At 36.2% G+C, this 12,883-nt stretch overlaps 1 protein-coding gene across 5 annotated transcripts in view; it reads left to right on the top strand.

The window, feature by feature from the left end:
- The window catches only part of LOC121369157 (solute carrier family 26 member 6-like), a 151,425-nt gene that overhangs the window by 84,427 nt on the left and 54,115 nt on the right, over positions 1–12,883 (top strand). For all 5 annotated transcript variants that reach the window (XM_041494047.1, XM_041494046.1, XM_041494049.1 and 2 more), the window contains exons 2-3: positions 3,312–3,620; positions 6,578–6,688. In XM_041494047.1, the coding sequence (XP_041349981.1) occupies positions 3,312–3,620; positions 6,578–6,688 (420 nt within the window). The remainder of the gene's footprint in view (positions 1–3,311; positions 3,621–6,577; positions 6,689–12,883) is intronic.

Below are 12,883 nucleotides of genomic sequence, written 5' to 3'. Positions count from 1 at the left end.
TATACCACATAATTATAAACTTAAGATATTTGGAACTAAGTTAACTACTGGTACTCTGTAACAGAAGAAGAAGATGTTTGTTTTGTTTAACAACACCACTAGAGCACTATTGGATGTCAAACATTTGGTAATTTTTTATGTATAACCTTAGAGAGAAAACCCACTAAATATTTTCATTAGTAGCAAGGGATCTTTTATATGTGCCATCCCACAGACAGAATAGCACATACCACGATCTTTGATATACCAGTCATGGTGTACTGTTCATAGGTTTTATTCAGTTGTGTAAAAAAAAAAAAAAATATATATATATATATATTGAATAGATTTGAATAAGTTACTTATTAAAGTTAAGGGGCCAAGATATAGCCCACTGGTACAGCGATCGATCTTGGATTGATTCCTGTCAGTGGGCCCATTGGGCTGTTTCTCGTTCCAGCCAGTGCTCCACAACTGGTATAACAAAGACTGTGATATGTGGTATCCTGTCTGTGGGATAGTGCATATAAAAGATCCCTTGCTGCTAATCGAAAAGAGTAGCCCATGAAATGGTGACAACAGGTTTTTTCTCAATATCTGTGTGGTCCTTAACCGTATGTCCGATGCCACATAACCGTAAATAAAATGTGTTGAGTGCATTGTTAAATAAAACATTTCCTTCCTTATGAAAGTTAATTCTGTATTAACAAAAACTGTTACAGTGATTGAAACAAACAGAATGTTTCACTAGTCTACTGGACAAGTACATCTACAAATCTGCTTGTCCATCAATATTTTTACTTGTCCAAATAAGTCGTTAGTTTTATTCAAGAGCAAGGACAACGTTTTTGATTGCTCAAAATTAAACAGCATTATAACTTTTTACTTGTCCACTGGACAACCACTAAGGTACATTTTGCTTGTGCCAGCAGATTATCACTTGTCAGGACAAGCGGATAAGTGCATTAAAGCATAGCAATTAATTAAGCAAAGGCTATTGGATGTGAAACATTGGATCATTCTTGATGATTCTGACACGTCATCAGAGGAAACCCACTACCTTTTCCCGGTAAGGGATCTTTAGTATGCACTTTACCATAGACAGGACAGCACATACCACATCCTTTTATATATATATATATATATATATATATATATATATATATATATATATATATATATATATATACCGGTGATAGGCACTGGAAAAATCAATTTGGTAATCCAAAGGTGTTAGATTAAATGACCCAAGCACTTCAGATGAGTTTTGTACTGACCTCTCTCTCTCTCTCCCCCCCCCCCCCCCCCCCCCCCCCAATTTAATAGCAGGATCATATTGCTTTGAGTTTGGCTAATGCCCAGGAGACACCAGATAACAAAATACTGTTGATCGGGCATATCTATGATTCTGTGATGGACCTGCCTGTTGTACATTTGTGATAGGAACGCTAATCACTGTTTAGCTGGTGTTTACACAGTCATACTACAAAAACATTTCAAATAACGATATACGACTGATTAAAAAATTGAATTGTGTACGATGCTCATCGGTTGTTGTCTGCACTTGGTGAATTCCAACCAACGATCTGCAACGCAATATCTGATTGCATTCCTTTTAACCAATCAGAACAAAACATTTTGTAAATTTTGTTAAGATAGGTGGTGTCGTGGAAATTTAATTTACTATTTCAGATAATAGGGGTGTAAAACACAGCATGAGATTGTGTTGTATGCATCCATGTTGTTTGTTTGCCATTAATCAGACATTTATCAGCATTTAGGTGTGTGTGCTACAATTACCACCAGTGCACCACAACTGGTATATCAAAGGCTGTGGTATGTGCTGTTCTGTCTGGGATGGTGCATATAAAAGATCCCTTGCTGCTTATGAAAAAATTTAGCAGGTTTCCTGTCTCAGACTATATGTAAAAATTACCAAATGTTTGACATCCAATGGCCGATGATTAATGAATCAATGTGCTCTAGTGGTGTTGTATAACAAAAGAAACTTTTTTTTGTGTGTTACAGTTGGTAATCATTGATTGGTTACCGTATATTATTTTGAATCATCGGCATTTGATGGGAGCTATCACACTGGCTCCCCATCACTCCCTCAAATATAGTTCAAAGAGAGTAACTTTTAGCTCCCTTTAGTATGTGAATTTTAAAAACAGTACTTCAGAAGTATTAAATATCAATGGTCAATATGGAAATATCTTAAATTAATCCCTGTAATCTACATTTGGGGAGCAATTAATCCAGGGAACATTTTGTTTCCAATATTTTGATTAGCAATATTTGCTATCAGTTTGAAAATTGATTAACAGCTAGTATTTAACATTACAGAATTGTGTAGCAATCTTTGAAATTTGTGTAGCGAATTGTGACATGATACTGAAATTTTTTTCCCCTGTGTAATCATTCCCCTCGTGAGAATGTTCTGTGTTTAATCATTCCCCTCATAGGAATGTTCCATGTATAATTATCCCCCTTATGGGAATGTTCTGTGTATAATCATTCCCCTTATGTGAATGTTCCATGTATAATCATCCCCTCATGGAAATGTTCCGTGTATAATCATCCACCTCATCGGAATGTTCCATATGTAATCATTCCTCTCATGGGACTGTTCCCTGTATATTATCTCATCCTCAGGTATATGGAACAGAGCTATCCCATGAAAGAAAGGGATGCAAGAAATTTCTATCTTACATGGGATATCACGCGCTTGCATTTAACATGACGTCATTGGTAATATATGACGTCATATTAATGTGAGGCTGTGACGTGAGGTCATTAGACACAGTTTTAAATTAATATTTTGTTATGAAAACCTACATTTTAAAAGCTATCTTGTTAATTTGTAGTGTTAAATTTTATTTAATACATGCAACAAACACGGCAAATACGATAGTGTAGTCAAAAAAAATAATTACTTGTTCAGCCATATTTTTCTGATCATGTAAAATAATGGTTTATTTACCGAATGAATGAGAGAAAAAGACTCCATCATATGCGGTCATGTAGGATAGAAAAAGTACACCCTCGGGGGTGAAAATTTTGACCATGGGACTCGGCAAGCCTCGTCCCAGGTCGAAATTTTCACCACCTTGGGTGTACTTTTTCTATCCAACATGACCGCATATGATGGAGTCTTATAATCATTCCCTACATGGGAATGTTCCGTGTATAATCATTCTCCTCATGGAAATGTTTTCATGGCGAGGTCTGTAGATGTGCCATCAATCTATGATATGCATCTGTCAGCTAGTGTCTTCAGGGCTTTAGATAATTCGTGACAATTTCGCTGATTGTTGCTTGTATGATTTCAGATGGTGGTCCTGTCATGGATGATGATGGCCATGCCCTCATCCTGGATGAGAGAGTTGTGGTGGAGCGGCCCATTTACAACCAGGTGGAGTTTGACCGCACCCACCCACACGAAGTGATGAGGAGGCGGACCCCACGCTCCTGGATGGTAAAAAAGCTCAATAAGGTGCATTGTTCTGGAAAATGTTTCGGGAGCTTCCTGCTGGGGATATTCCCGTTCATAGCCATTATGAAGAAGTACCGCATTCGGCGAGATCTTCCTGCAGACATTGTATCTGGTCTAACAGTGGGAATAATGCATATTCCGCAGGGTGAGTAGTCATTGGTTTTTAATATATAAAATGTTATAACTGAGATCTCCAGTGGTAGGAATACCAAACATTTCAGATGGGATCCTTTTTCAGGCTCCAGGGATTCCCTTTGAAACTGGTATTCCCTTACTTAAGCTGGGATTCCCTTTGAAACTGTTATTCCCTTTTAGGCTGGGATTCCCTTTGAAACTGGCATTTCCTTTTAGGCTGGGATTCCCTTTAAAACTGGTATTCCCTTTCAGGTTGGGATTCCCTTTAAAACTGGTATTCCCTTTTAGGCTGGGATTCCCTTTAAAACTGGTATTCCCTTTTAGGCTGGGATTCCCTTTTAAACTGGTATTCCCTTTTAGGCTGGAATTTCCTTTTAAACTGGGATTCCTTTCTAGGCTGGGATTCCCTTTTAAACTGGTATTCCGTTCTAGGCTGGGATTCCCTTTTAAACTGGTATTCCTTTCTAGGCTGGGATTTCCTTTTAGGCTGGGATTTCCTTTTAGGCTGGGATTCCCTTTTAAACTGGGATTCCCTTTTAGGCTCGGATTCCCTTTTAAACTGGTATTCCTTTCTAGGCTGGGATTCCCTTTTAAACTGGGATTCCCTTTTAAACTGGTATGCACTTTCAAGCTTCATTTTTATTAAGATGCATGTTGCTGTATTTAAGATATTCACATACCTGTCATTCACCTGTTGAAATTAATGTTTTTATATTACAGGTATTCAGACCTGTCATTCACCTGTTGAAATGTATGTTTCTATATTACAGGTATTCACACACCTGTCATTCATGTGTTGAAATGTATGTTTCTATATTACAGGTATTCACACACCTGTCATTCATGTGTTGAAATGTATGTTTCTATATTACAGGTATTCACACACCTGTCATTCATGTGTTGAAATGTATGTTTCTATATAATTACAGGTATTCACACACCTGTCATTCATGTGTTGAAATGTATGTTTCTATATTACAGGTATTCACCCACCTTTCATTCACCTGTTGAAATGTATGTTTCTATATTACAGGTATTCACACACCTGTCATTCACCTGTTGAAATGTATGTTTCTATATTACAGGTTTTCACACACCTGTCATTCACCTGTTGAAATGTATGTTTCTGTATTACAGGTATTCACACACCTGTCATTCATGTGTTGAAATAAATGTTTCTATACACAAAGAAAAAAGTTAAGCACCCCTAGATATAATTAGTACTGAAATGGCCCCATTTGTAAAAAAAAGGAAGCAAATTATGTGACGAATATGTCAAGAATGGTGTTCCATCGAAATAATAGGAGAGTACAATGACAACTGTGATGTCCCACAACAGAACGACATGCACGTGCATCATGCCACCCATGCTTTACTCAAAATACAGTATCAATACACTGCAATTGTTGACATTTAACATCACTGTCTTGCATTGTTGAAGTTTAACCGTTGAATATGGCACGTCGACGGTTATCAGAGGCCCAAAGATGGCGTATTATTAAAAGTATAGGACGTCAACTGGGGTATCATTACACCATAATCAGCAGACTGATTCGAAAACACGGGCATACCAATGCTGTAAAGGATCTCCCACGGGCAGGGAGACCGCGCATGACATCACAGCGCGAGGACAGGGCCCTGCTGCGGCTCATACGTCATCAACCCTTTGCTATGTCTCCTGTTCTGAAGAGCCAATGATTACCCAATAGACAGATGTCAGCCAGAACATTGAGGAATCGTCTGAAATTTGCGGGATTGAAGGCTCAGAAGGGTCATCAAGCGCCATCATGAGAGACGCCGTTTAGCGTGGTGTTTGGCCTGGAGAGGTTGAAATCTGAGGTCCTGGTGAAGAGTCCATTGGTACGACGAAAGCCGGTTCCTGATCCATGTCACAGATGGAGGCATAGAAATGCTGCCTACACACCCAGGAACATACAACCTACGACCCCGTATGATGGAGGTTCAGTAATGGTTTGGGGTTGCCTGTTGCATGATTGTAAGCTGGATCTTGTCACCATCCAAGGCAACCTCAATGTTGATCGGTACATTCGTAACATCCTGCAACCAGTTGTTGTGCCGCATTTTGACAACCATCCACTCGCCACCAGACCTCGTACATGGATGACAACGCTAGGCCACATCGTTCTCGAGCAGTAACAGCTTTACTCCAAACTGAAGCTGTGACGACAATAGGTCCTGACCTAAACCCGCTAGAGCATGTTTGCGACATTTTGGGTTGTCAAGTACAGGCACTGACCCCACCTGTACAGACTCTGGCACAATTAGAGGCAACTCTTCATCGAGAATGGCAGTAGATCAGACGACTTACTGGAGGGATGAAACGAAGTGTGGAAGCTGTCATCTGGGCACGTGGCGGGTTTACCCGCTATTGATGGTTTGTGTCATGACTGTGATCTGTGGACTTCAAATTACATTTTTCATCATCAATCATGATGTTGACTTGTGTTTCTGACTCTGCACCTCCATACTTATTGTGCCTCAGTTTTGGGCTCAAATACAGCATATTGGAATTCTTCTCAGCATCATGATTAAAATTTCAAAACTGGATACATTTGTTATGTTTTCTTACTGTCAAAGATGTATTCTTGCAAAACACATTTGTTTTTCTGAGGTTATGTTATCAGGCTTTCAATGCCAAACCTCGTAAGACAAGTCATTGTGAAAAATACAAGGGATGCTTAACATGTTTCTTTGTGTATATATTACAGGTATTCACCCACCTGTCATTCACCTGTTGAAATGTATGTTTCTATGTTACAGGTATTCACACACCTGTCATTCACCTGTTGAAGTGTATGTTTCTATATTACAGGTATTCACACACCTGTCATTCACCTGTTGAAATGTATGTTTCTATATTACAGGTATTCACACACCTGCCATTCACATGTCTATATTACAGGTATTCACACACCTGTCATTCACCTGTTTGTTGCTATATTTCAGGTATGGCATATGGCCACTTGACGAGTCTGCCGCCAGTGTACGGACTTTACGTCTCTTTCTTCCCAGTTTTGATGTACTTCTTGTTTGGTACTTCAAAACACATGTCTGTTGGTAAGTCTCATTTCATTCAATCTTTCAGTTTTGAGTATTTTTGTGCTTATATCCAGTTAACGTTCAAGCACGCTGTCCTGGGCACACACCTCAGCTATCTGGCTTGTCTGTCTAAGACAGTGGGCTAGTAAATAGTGAGAGAGAAGTCGGTATAGTAGCCTTATACCTACCCATTGAGTTGGTAAACTTGCTCTTGGTGAGAGCTGATACTGGGAGACAAACCCAGTACCTACCAACCTTATGTCTGATGGGGGGGGGGGGGGTGTGTGTGCAGAATTTAGCTCAGTCAGCTGATTATTTTCTCTCTCATTTCAACCAATGCACTACAACTGGTCAAAGGCCGTGGTATGTGCTTTTCTGTCTGTGGGAAAGTGCATATAAAAGATCCCTTGCTGCTAATCGAAAAGAGTAGCCCATCTAGTGGTGACAAAAAATGTAGCAGATTTCCTCTGATAAATACAAGTCAGAATTACCAAATGTTTGACATCCAATAGGTGATGATTAATTAATCAGTATGCTCTAGTGGTGTCATTTAACAAAACAAACCTTCGTTTTTTTAAGTCCAATGACTTAACCACCACACTGCCCAAAATAATATAAAAGTTATTTTAATAATTTCATATATATTTAAAATTACGAGATCCTCTAAAACAAAAAAAATCAGAACTTGTTATATATCATTTCTGTAGATGGTGGATACTGAAACAAAATATGGTTTCCACACCCATTTACTCTGTGAAAATGTTTAGAACAGCCCTAACTTTAATAATAAAAAAAAAATAATAATAAAATAAAACAACCCAGCTGCCAGGCTTATGAGATGTGTTTACGTCAAAAAAAAATATGTCACAGGAAACATGACCAGGTTTTTTTCTCTCTATGATGTACATGTACTGTTGACCATCAATCAACGAAGCTGAGCCAGTTGTCACAGAAGCCAGATACATTGTTTGTTCTGAAAATAATTATGTGTGCTCTGCTAGGTATTTTATTAGGGCTGTCAAAACGAAAACATACATGACACATATAATTGCTTTTGAAAATGTCTTTTTATGCACAGTTTGATGTTGCAGCTCTATAAAGATAATTTTACTGTGTCTTGTAGTTCTGGTTGTCTTGACCTTCTACTTGTCCATTGTATTCTTTGTGGACTTAAGGGCCATACCTGGGGTGGGGTATGAAAAACAGAGCTCGTCAAATTGGCCAGTTGCAAAAAGGATACTCCCCTCTTGTCTTGTGATATCATAATTTATCAGCACAAGTTGATAAAAGTATGAAATCCGAGGCTTGCCATTATCATTCTTTTCATTTGCGACAGTTGTAAACAATGTCAGTAATATGGGTTGAATGTCAGCGGTAGACTCGTTAGCTAGCAGAACGGTAGTGGCATGACGTCACTAATGATAGGTTTAGCACTGAAACAAACACAGTGATATAACAAAACATTGTCTTGTGATTAAAATTTGACCAATCAAGATTATAAGAAGTGATATCTCCTGTAGAGATATCGCAGGAGATATCACAAATTACAGTGCCAGCGATATCTCCTACAAAGGCCTTTAATGGATGATAAAGCTTTTTATATACAAAGTGGCCACAACATTTAGTCTTTGGCTAATAAAATATTCCTTAAATTAACCATATTTTAATAAGTTTCAATGAAATACTCTACATATCACATGGTGACAAATACATAAGCACTCCTGTTGCATTTGTTTTTTAAAGCACCATATTAGGTCCACTTTACAAAAAAGATTAATAATGTATTTACTATTGAAGATAATTTTCCCAAAAAATATTGCACACTTATTTCACACACACACATCCAACATTCCTGGGTTTGTATCAGAACATTCTTATTTGATATTTAAATTTATTATCCATATGGTTCAACATGACCAAGTTAATAATAATCATACGAAGCACATGTGTAATAACAAGTATAATGACGTAATTTTGGGAAGCAACGTCATAACATGACGTTGCTTTTCCAGTCCTAGCTCAGACTGTGCATTTGAAATATGATGTCATTTTGTCGTCTCCTTCTAGTTGTGGCTGAAAAATTTTGAGTTGGGTTTTGTTATTTATAAAGTAAACAACAATAATAATATGGATAATAAAGAAATTATTGCACTCGCGTGTGAGTCGTACTGATTTTATGAAACTCATGTCAGGATTCATGTATTACCCTCGCTATCGCTCGGGCAATACAAAAATCCTAACAGTCGTTTGATAAAATGAGTATGACACACAAGATGGTATAATAATCTCTATGTAACTGACATGCTTTATAATCACATATTTAGCTCAGAATCTTTATTTCTGGCTCTGGAAAACTCAGATATCTGTAAATAAAATGAAATGAAAAATGTGAAACTTTTTACCAGTAAATTGGTTGTTAACTGTTTCATTCGACTGGAATAGACCTCTTTCACATTCCACTGTGCATGTGCGTGTAGCGGGGCAACTGGTGAACGCTAGTAGTGAACTGACTCGAGATCTCGTATAGCCCTGTCTACAAATTGGGGGACATTGACAATGGGAAGCCACACAATAGGAACGTGAATTAGCTCTACTATTAAAGAGACATATCCTAGTTTTTAAACACTAAGAAATATTTTGAGTATTAGAGCCATTTATTATAATTGAAATACTTTACTTAGATTTTATTGTTTAGGTTATCTATTTCCGTATATTCGATGTGTTTTTGGTCATCCTTGTGTTTTTAATATCATAAAATGCATTTCTTATACTTTTAAAAACACACGTGCGTCTGAGAAGTAACAGTTATTCAGTTATGGAGTCGAGCTTTAGTAGAGTTTTCGAGGGTATTTCACCATTTCAAAGTCACAAACTCTTGTTTCACTCAATTATAATTTTATCCAAATGTGTTACAAGTTTATAGATTATAATTAAACTTTGTGTTAATTTTCACGGGTTGAAATTAGTGTCTGTCCCTTTAACTATTGTATCAATAGGAACCCAAAACGTCTGTAAACATCCAACAAATACTTATTGGAGACGTTTGCGTATTATTGCTTATCACGAAAGAAATTTATTTTGTTGTTAACACCATCGGTTCTGATTCGTATAAATATCGGATATGGGTTGAAATGATAACGTGTGTTTGTGTGTGCACGCGTGTATGTATGTATGCAGATATTTATCGTATTTAACGTGATTTAATTATTTATAAAGCATGATATGGATAACTACATTGTGGATTTTTGTCGGGAATTCATTTTAGCCAGTTATTTAAAATTTTGTTCAGTATTTTGAAGAAAAATTAAATGATACATATGGAATTTGAGCTACTATAAAATATTAGAATCAGGCCCATACGAACGATGTTGGGGGTAGGGGGCACAATCTGTAGTGGAGGGACACAGTCGTGTGTGTATGTGTGTGTGTGTGTTTTAAACCAGATTTATATAAAGTAGTTAAAAGTTGGGGTACAGTCCCCCGCCCCGGACTTTCGGATGTAACTGTTGCCTATTGCATATACAGATACGTGTATTTAAATTTGAAGCAAGAATATGTAGCCTAAGAAATGTGTAAGGGTTATTTATAAGAGATTAAACTAGCCGACAACTTGATAATGTGGCTACAAACTTATTATAAACTCAAGAGTGTTTATTATGCACAGTCAAAAGGTACTTCGTTTGAATGTTAGAAGCAAACATATGAAGTATAATGCCTCGGACGACGGACAAGCCTGAATTTAAACCAAAATAATTAAAATGGTGAATGAAAAAGAAGAGTTAGGCCAATCAAATAAATAAATAAATATTTTTCAGCTCACATACTTTCAGAATTTAATAACTGTAAATTAATCATGGTATTTAAGCAAACGTATTACGGTGACACTCCAGAATTGACATATGCATCAACAGTCGTCAAACAAAAACACGTCAATAGCAACTTTACTTTGAAAGTTGTCCAGTGTTCAGAAAACCAAACCCCCCCCCCCCCCCCCCCCCAAAAAAAACAACCCGTCTTGCGCTAGTTTATTTTGATATATCGATCGATGGTTAACTGATATATACAGTTGTATGTTGTATTAAGTTTGAGATTATATGATAAAGAGATTATTACCCTCGTGTGTTTCTATATAATATATATGTAATATAATATATAATGGATAAATAATAGGAATAAGCATAATGTACCGTATTATGCTCGGCAGACTTGAAGTTGTATGTGTCTCATATATGTGATAGTGAAAAGTAAATACAAGAAAAACATAAAAAGTAAAAATAAAATAAAATAAAATAAAATAAATAAATAAAACTTCGTAAATACCAAATATTTCAAATAAAGTTGTATGTGTCTGATATAAATTATAGTGAAGAGTAAATAAAAGACTGAAAGAAAGAAAATAAATAAATAAATAAAAATAAGATAAATAAAGAATTTTTTTAAAACTGAGTAAATACCAGATATTTCAAATGAAGTTGTATGTGTCTGATATAGATGATAGTGAAAAGTAAATAAAATAAATAAATTGTAGATAAGACATGTAGCAATGATTAGTAGTTATATGACTGTCTTTTTTTTTTTTTAATGAAACGATAAGGTGAAAATATAGCTGTGATAAAGGTCTATGTGAGGTAGTAGGGATTTTGTTGGGTTTTTTTAGACGGTACAGGAGGCATATTTTCATTAAATTTTAAATACTGATATATGTGGTGAATTAAACATCACTAGGAATCCACGTGAATATAACTATAATTCTAATTGTTAAAAGTAGCAAATACATTCCAATGAAGTTCATTTTATTATATAAATATTTAAATTTTGCTTTGTTAAAACCCTTAAAAGGCGGCTCCAGAAACTTCGTGTAAGTTATTGTTTCTCTGCGTTTGGTCTTAAACCATTCCAATGTAAACTTTAGTAGACCGTTTTTTGCTGCCATTATACCATCTGATACGAAATAAGTACGTTAGTCGCTAGAGATTCACAGCTCCTACGAAGCTATTCATGACGCTCATGACTACTGTCGATTATGCCCCCCAATTTGTTTTCAGCCTGGATTCCGTCAAATTAGGCAAGGGATATTACTCTTAGCGTGCATGCGCAATAAGAATAAGAAAGAGGTCTATTAGAATGCTCTAACAAAATGGAACACTAGACTGCATCTAGTTTCTAATACAATGTACTGGTAACTGTTTTATTTGAAGATTAGATGGTAAATAAAAATAATAAATCCTCCAAAAAAAAGGTGTAGGTTAAGGGAACAAATTGGCAAAGATTATGTCTTAAAAAATAAAGTAATAAAAATGCGAAGTATCTGTCAAAAGGATTTCAATCTTTGGCACAGATTGGCAAAGCGTTTTGACAGTAATAATTACTGAGATGACAACAACAGATAATATTATGTAAGGTTGACTTGACCTACCGACCCACAGCTAAATCAGCCTAAGTCATGGTGCAGTTAATGCCATACACCGCCATTAATTTGTCTTTAATAGCCATAGACTCCACACGGAGACAATACATTAAACGTTTGTAAACATTAATGCATTGTCAGTGTCACACAATGAAGTAATACTTTATAAATAATTTTATTGTTTTTAAAATATTAAAACATTGCAAGAGTTAAAATGCAGGTAATATTCAAATGAATTTGTGTAGAATACTCCCTGAACAAGTTACATTATTTAAAATTTAGGGGTAGGACATAGTCCAATGGTAAATCGCTCACTTGATTCATGGTCGGTTTAAGATTTGAATCCCCATCGGTGGGCGTATTGGGCTATTTTTCGTTCCAGCTAGTGCACCACTACTGGTATATCAAAGGCTGTGGTATGTGCTATCCTGTCTGTGAGATGGTTCATATAAAAGACCCCTTGCTACTAATGAAAAAATGTAGTGGGTTTCCTCACTAAGACTGTCAAAATTACTAAATGTTTGACATCCAATGATTAATAAATTAATGTGCTCTAGTGGTGTCATTAAATAAAACAAACTTTAAAATTTAGAGTTTTTACTGGAGAGGTTCTTGATGCCATTAAACACCAAGCATAAAATAAGGTTACGGTGAAAGTTTTCCAATTGAAATTTCCAATTCCTTTCTTTTCATTTTAAGTTGGGAACACAAATTACATTATATTTCATGTTATTCAAGTTTTAGCTTCATAGGATAATTTCCAGGTTTCGGTGGAGGTTTAACATTTTATAACTTTTGTCAGATTT

Source organism: Gigantopelta aegis, chromosome 3, assembly GCF_016097555.1.
Source record: "Gigantopelta aegis isolate Gae_Host chromosome 3, Gae_host_genome, whole genome shotgun sequence".
NCBI classification, from domain to species: Eukaryota; Metazoa; Mollusca; class Gastropoda; order Neomphalida; family Peltospiridae; genus Gigantopelta; species Gigantopelta aegis.
Note: the sequence above shows the minus strand (reverse complement) of the source record. Positions and strands in the feature narration are given on the sequence as shown.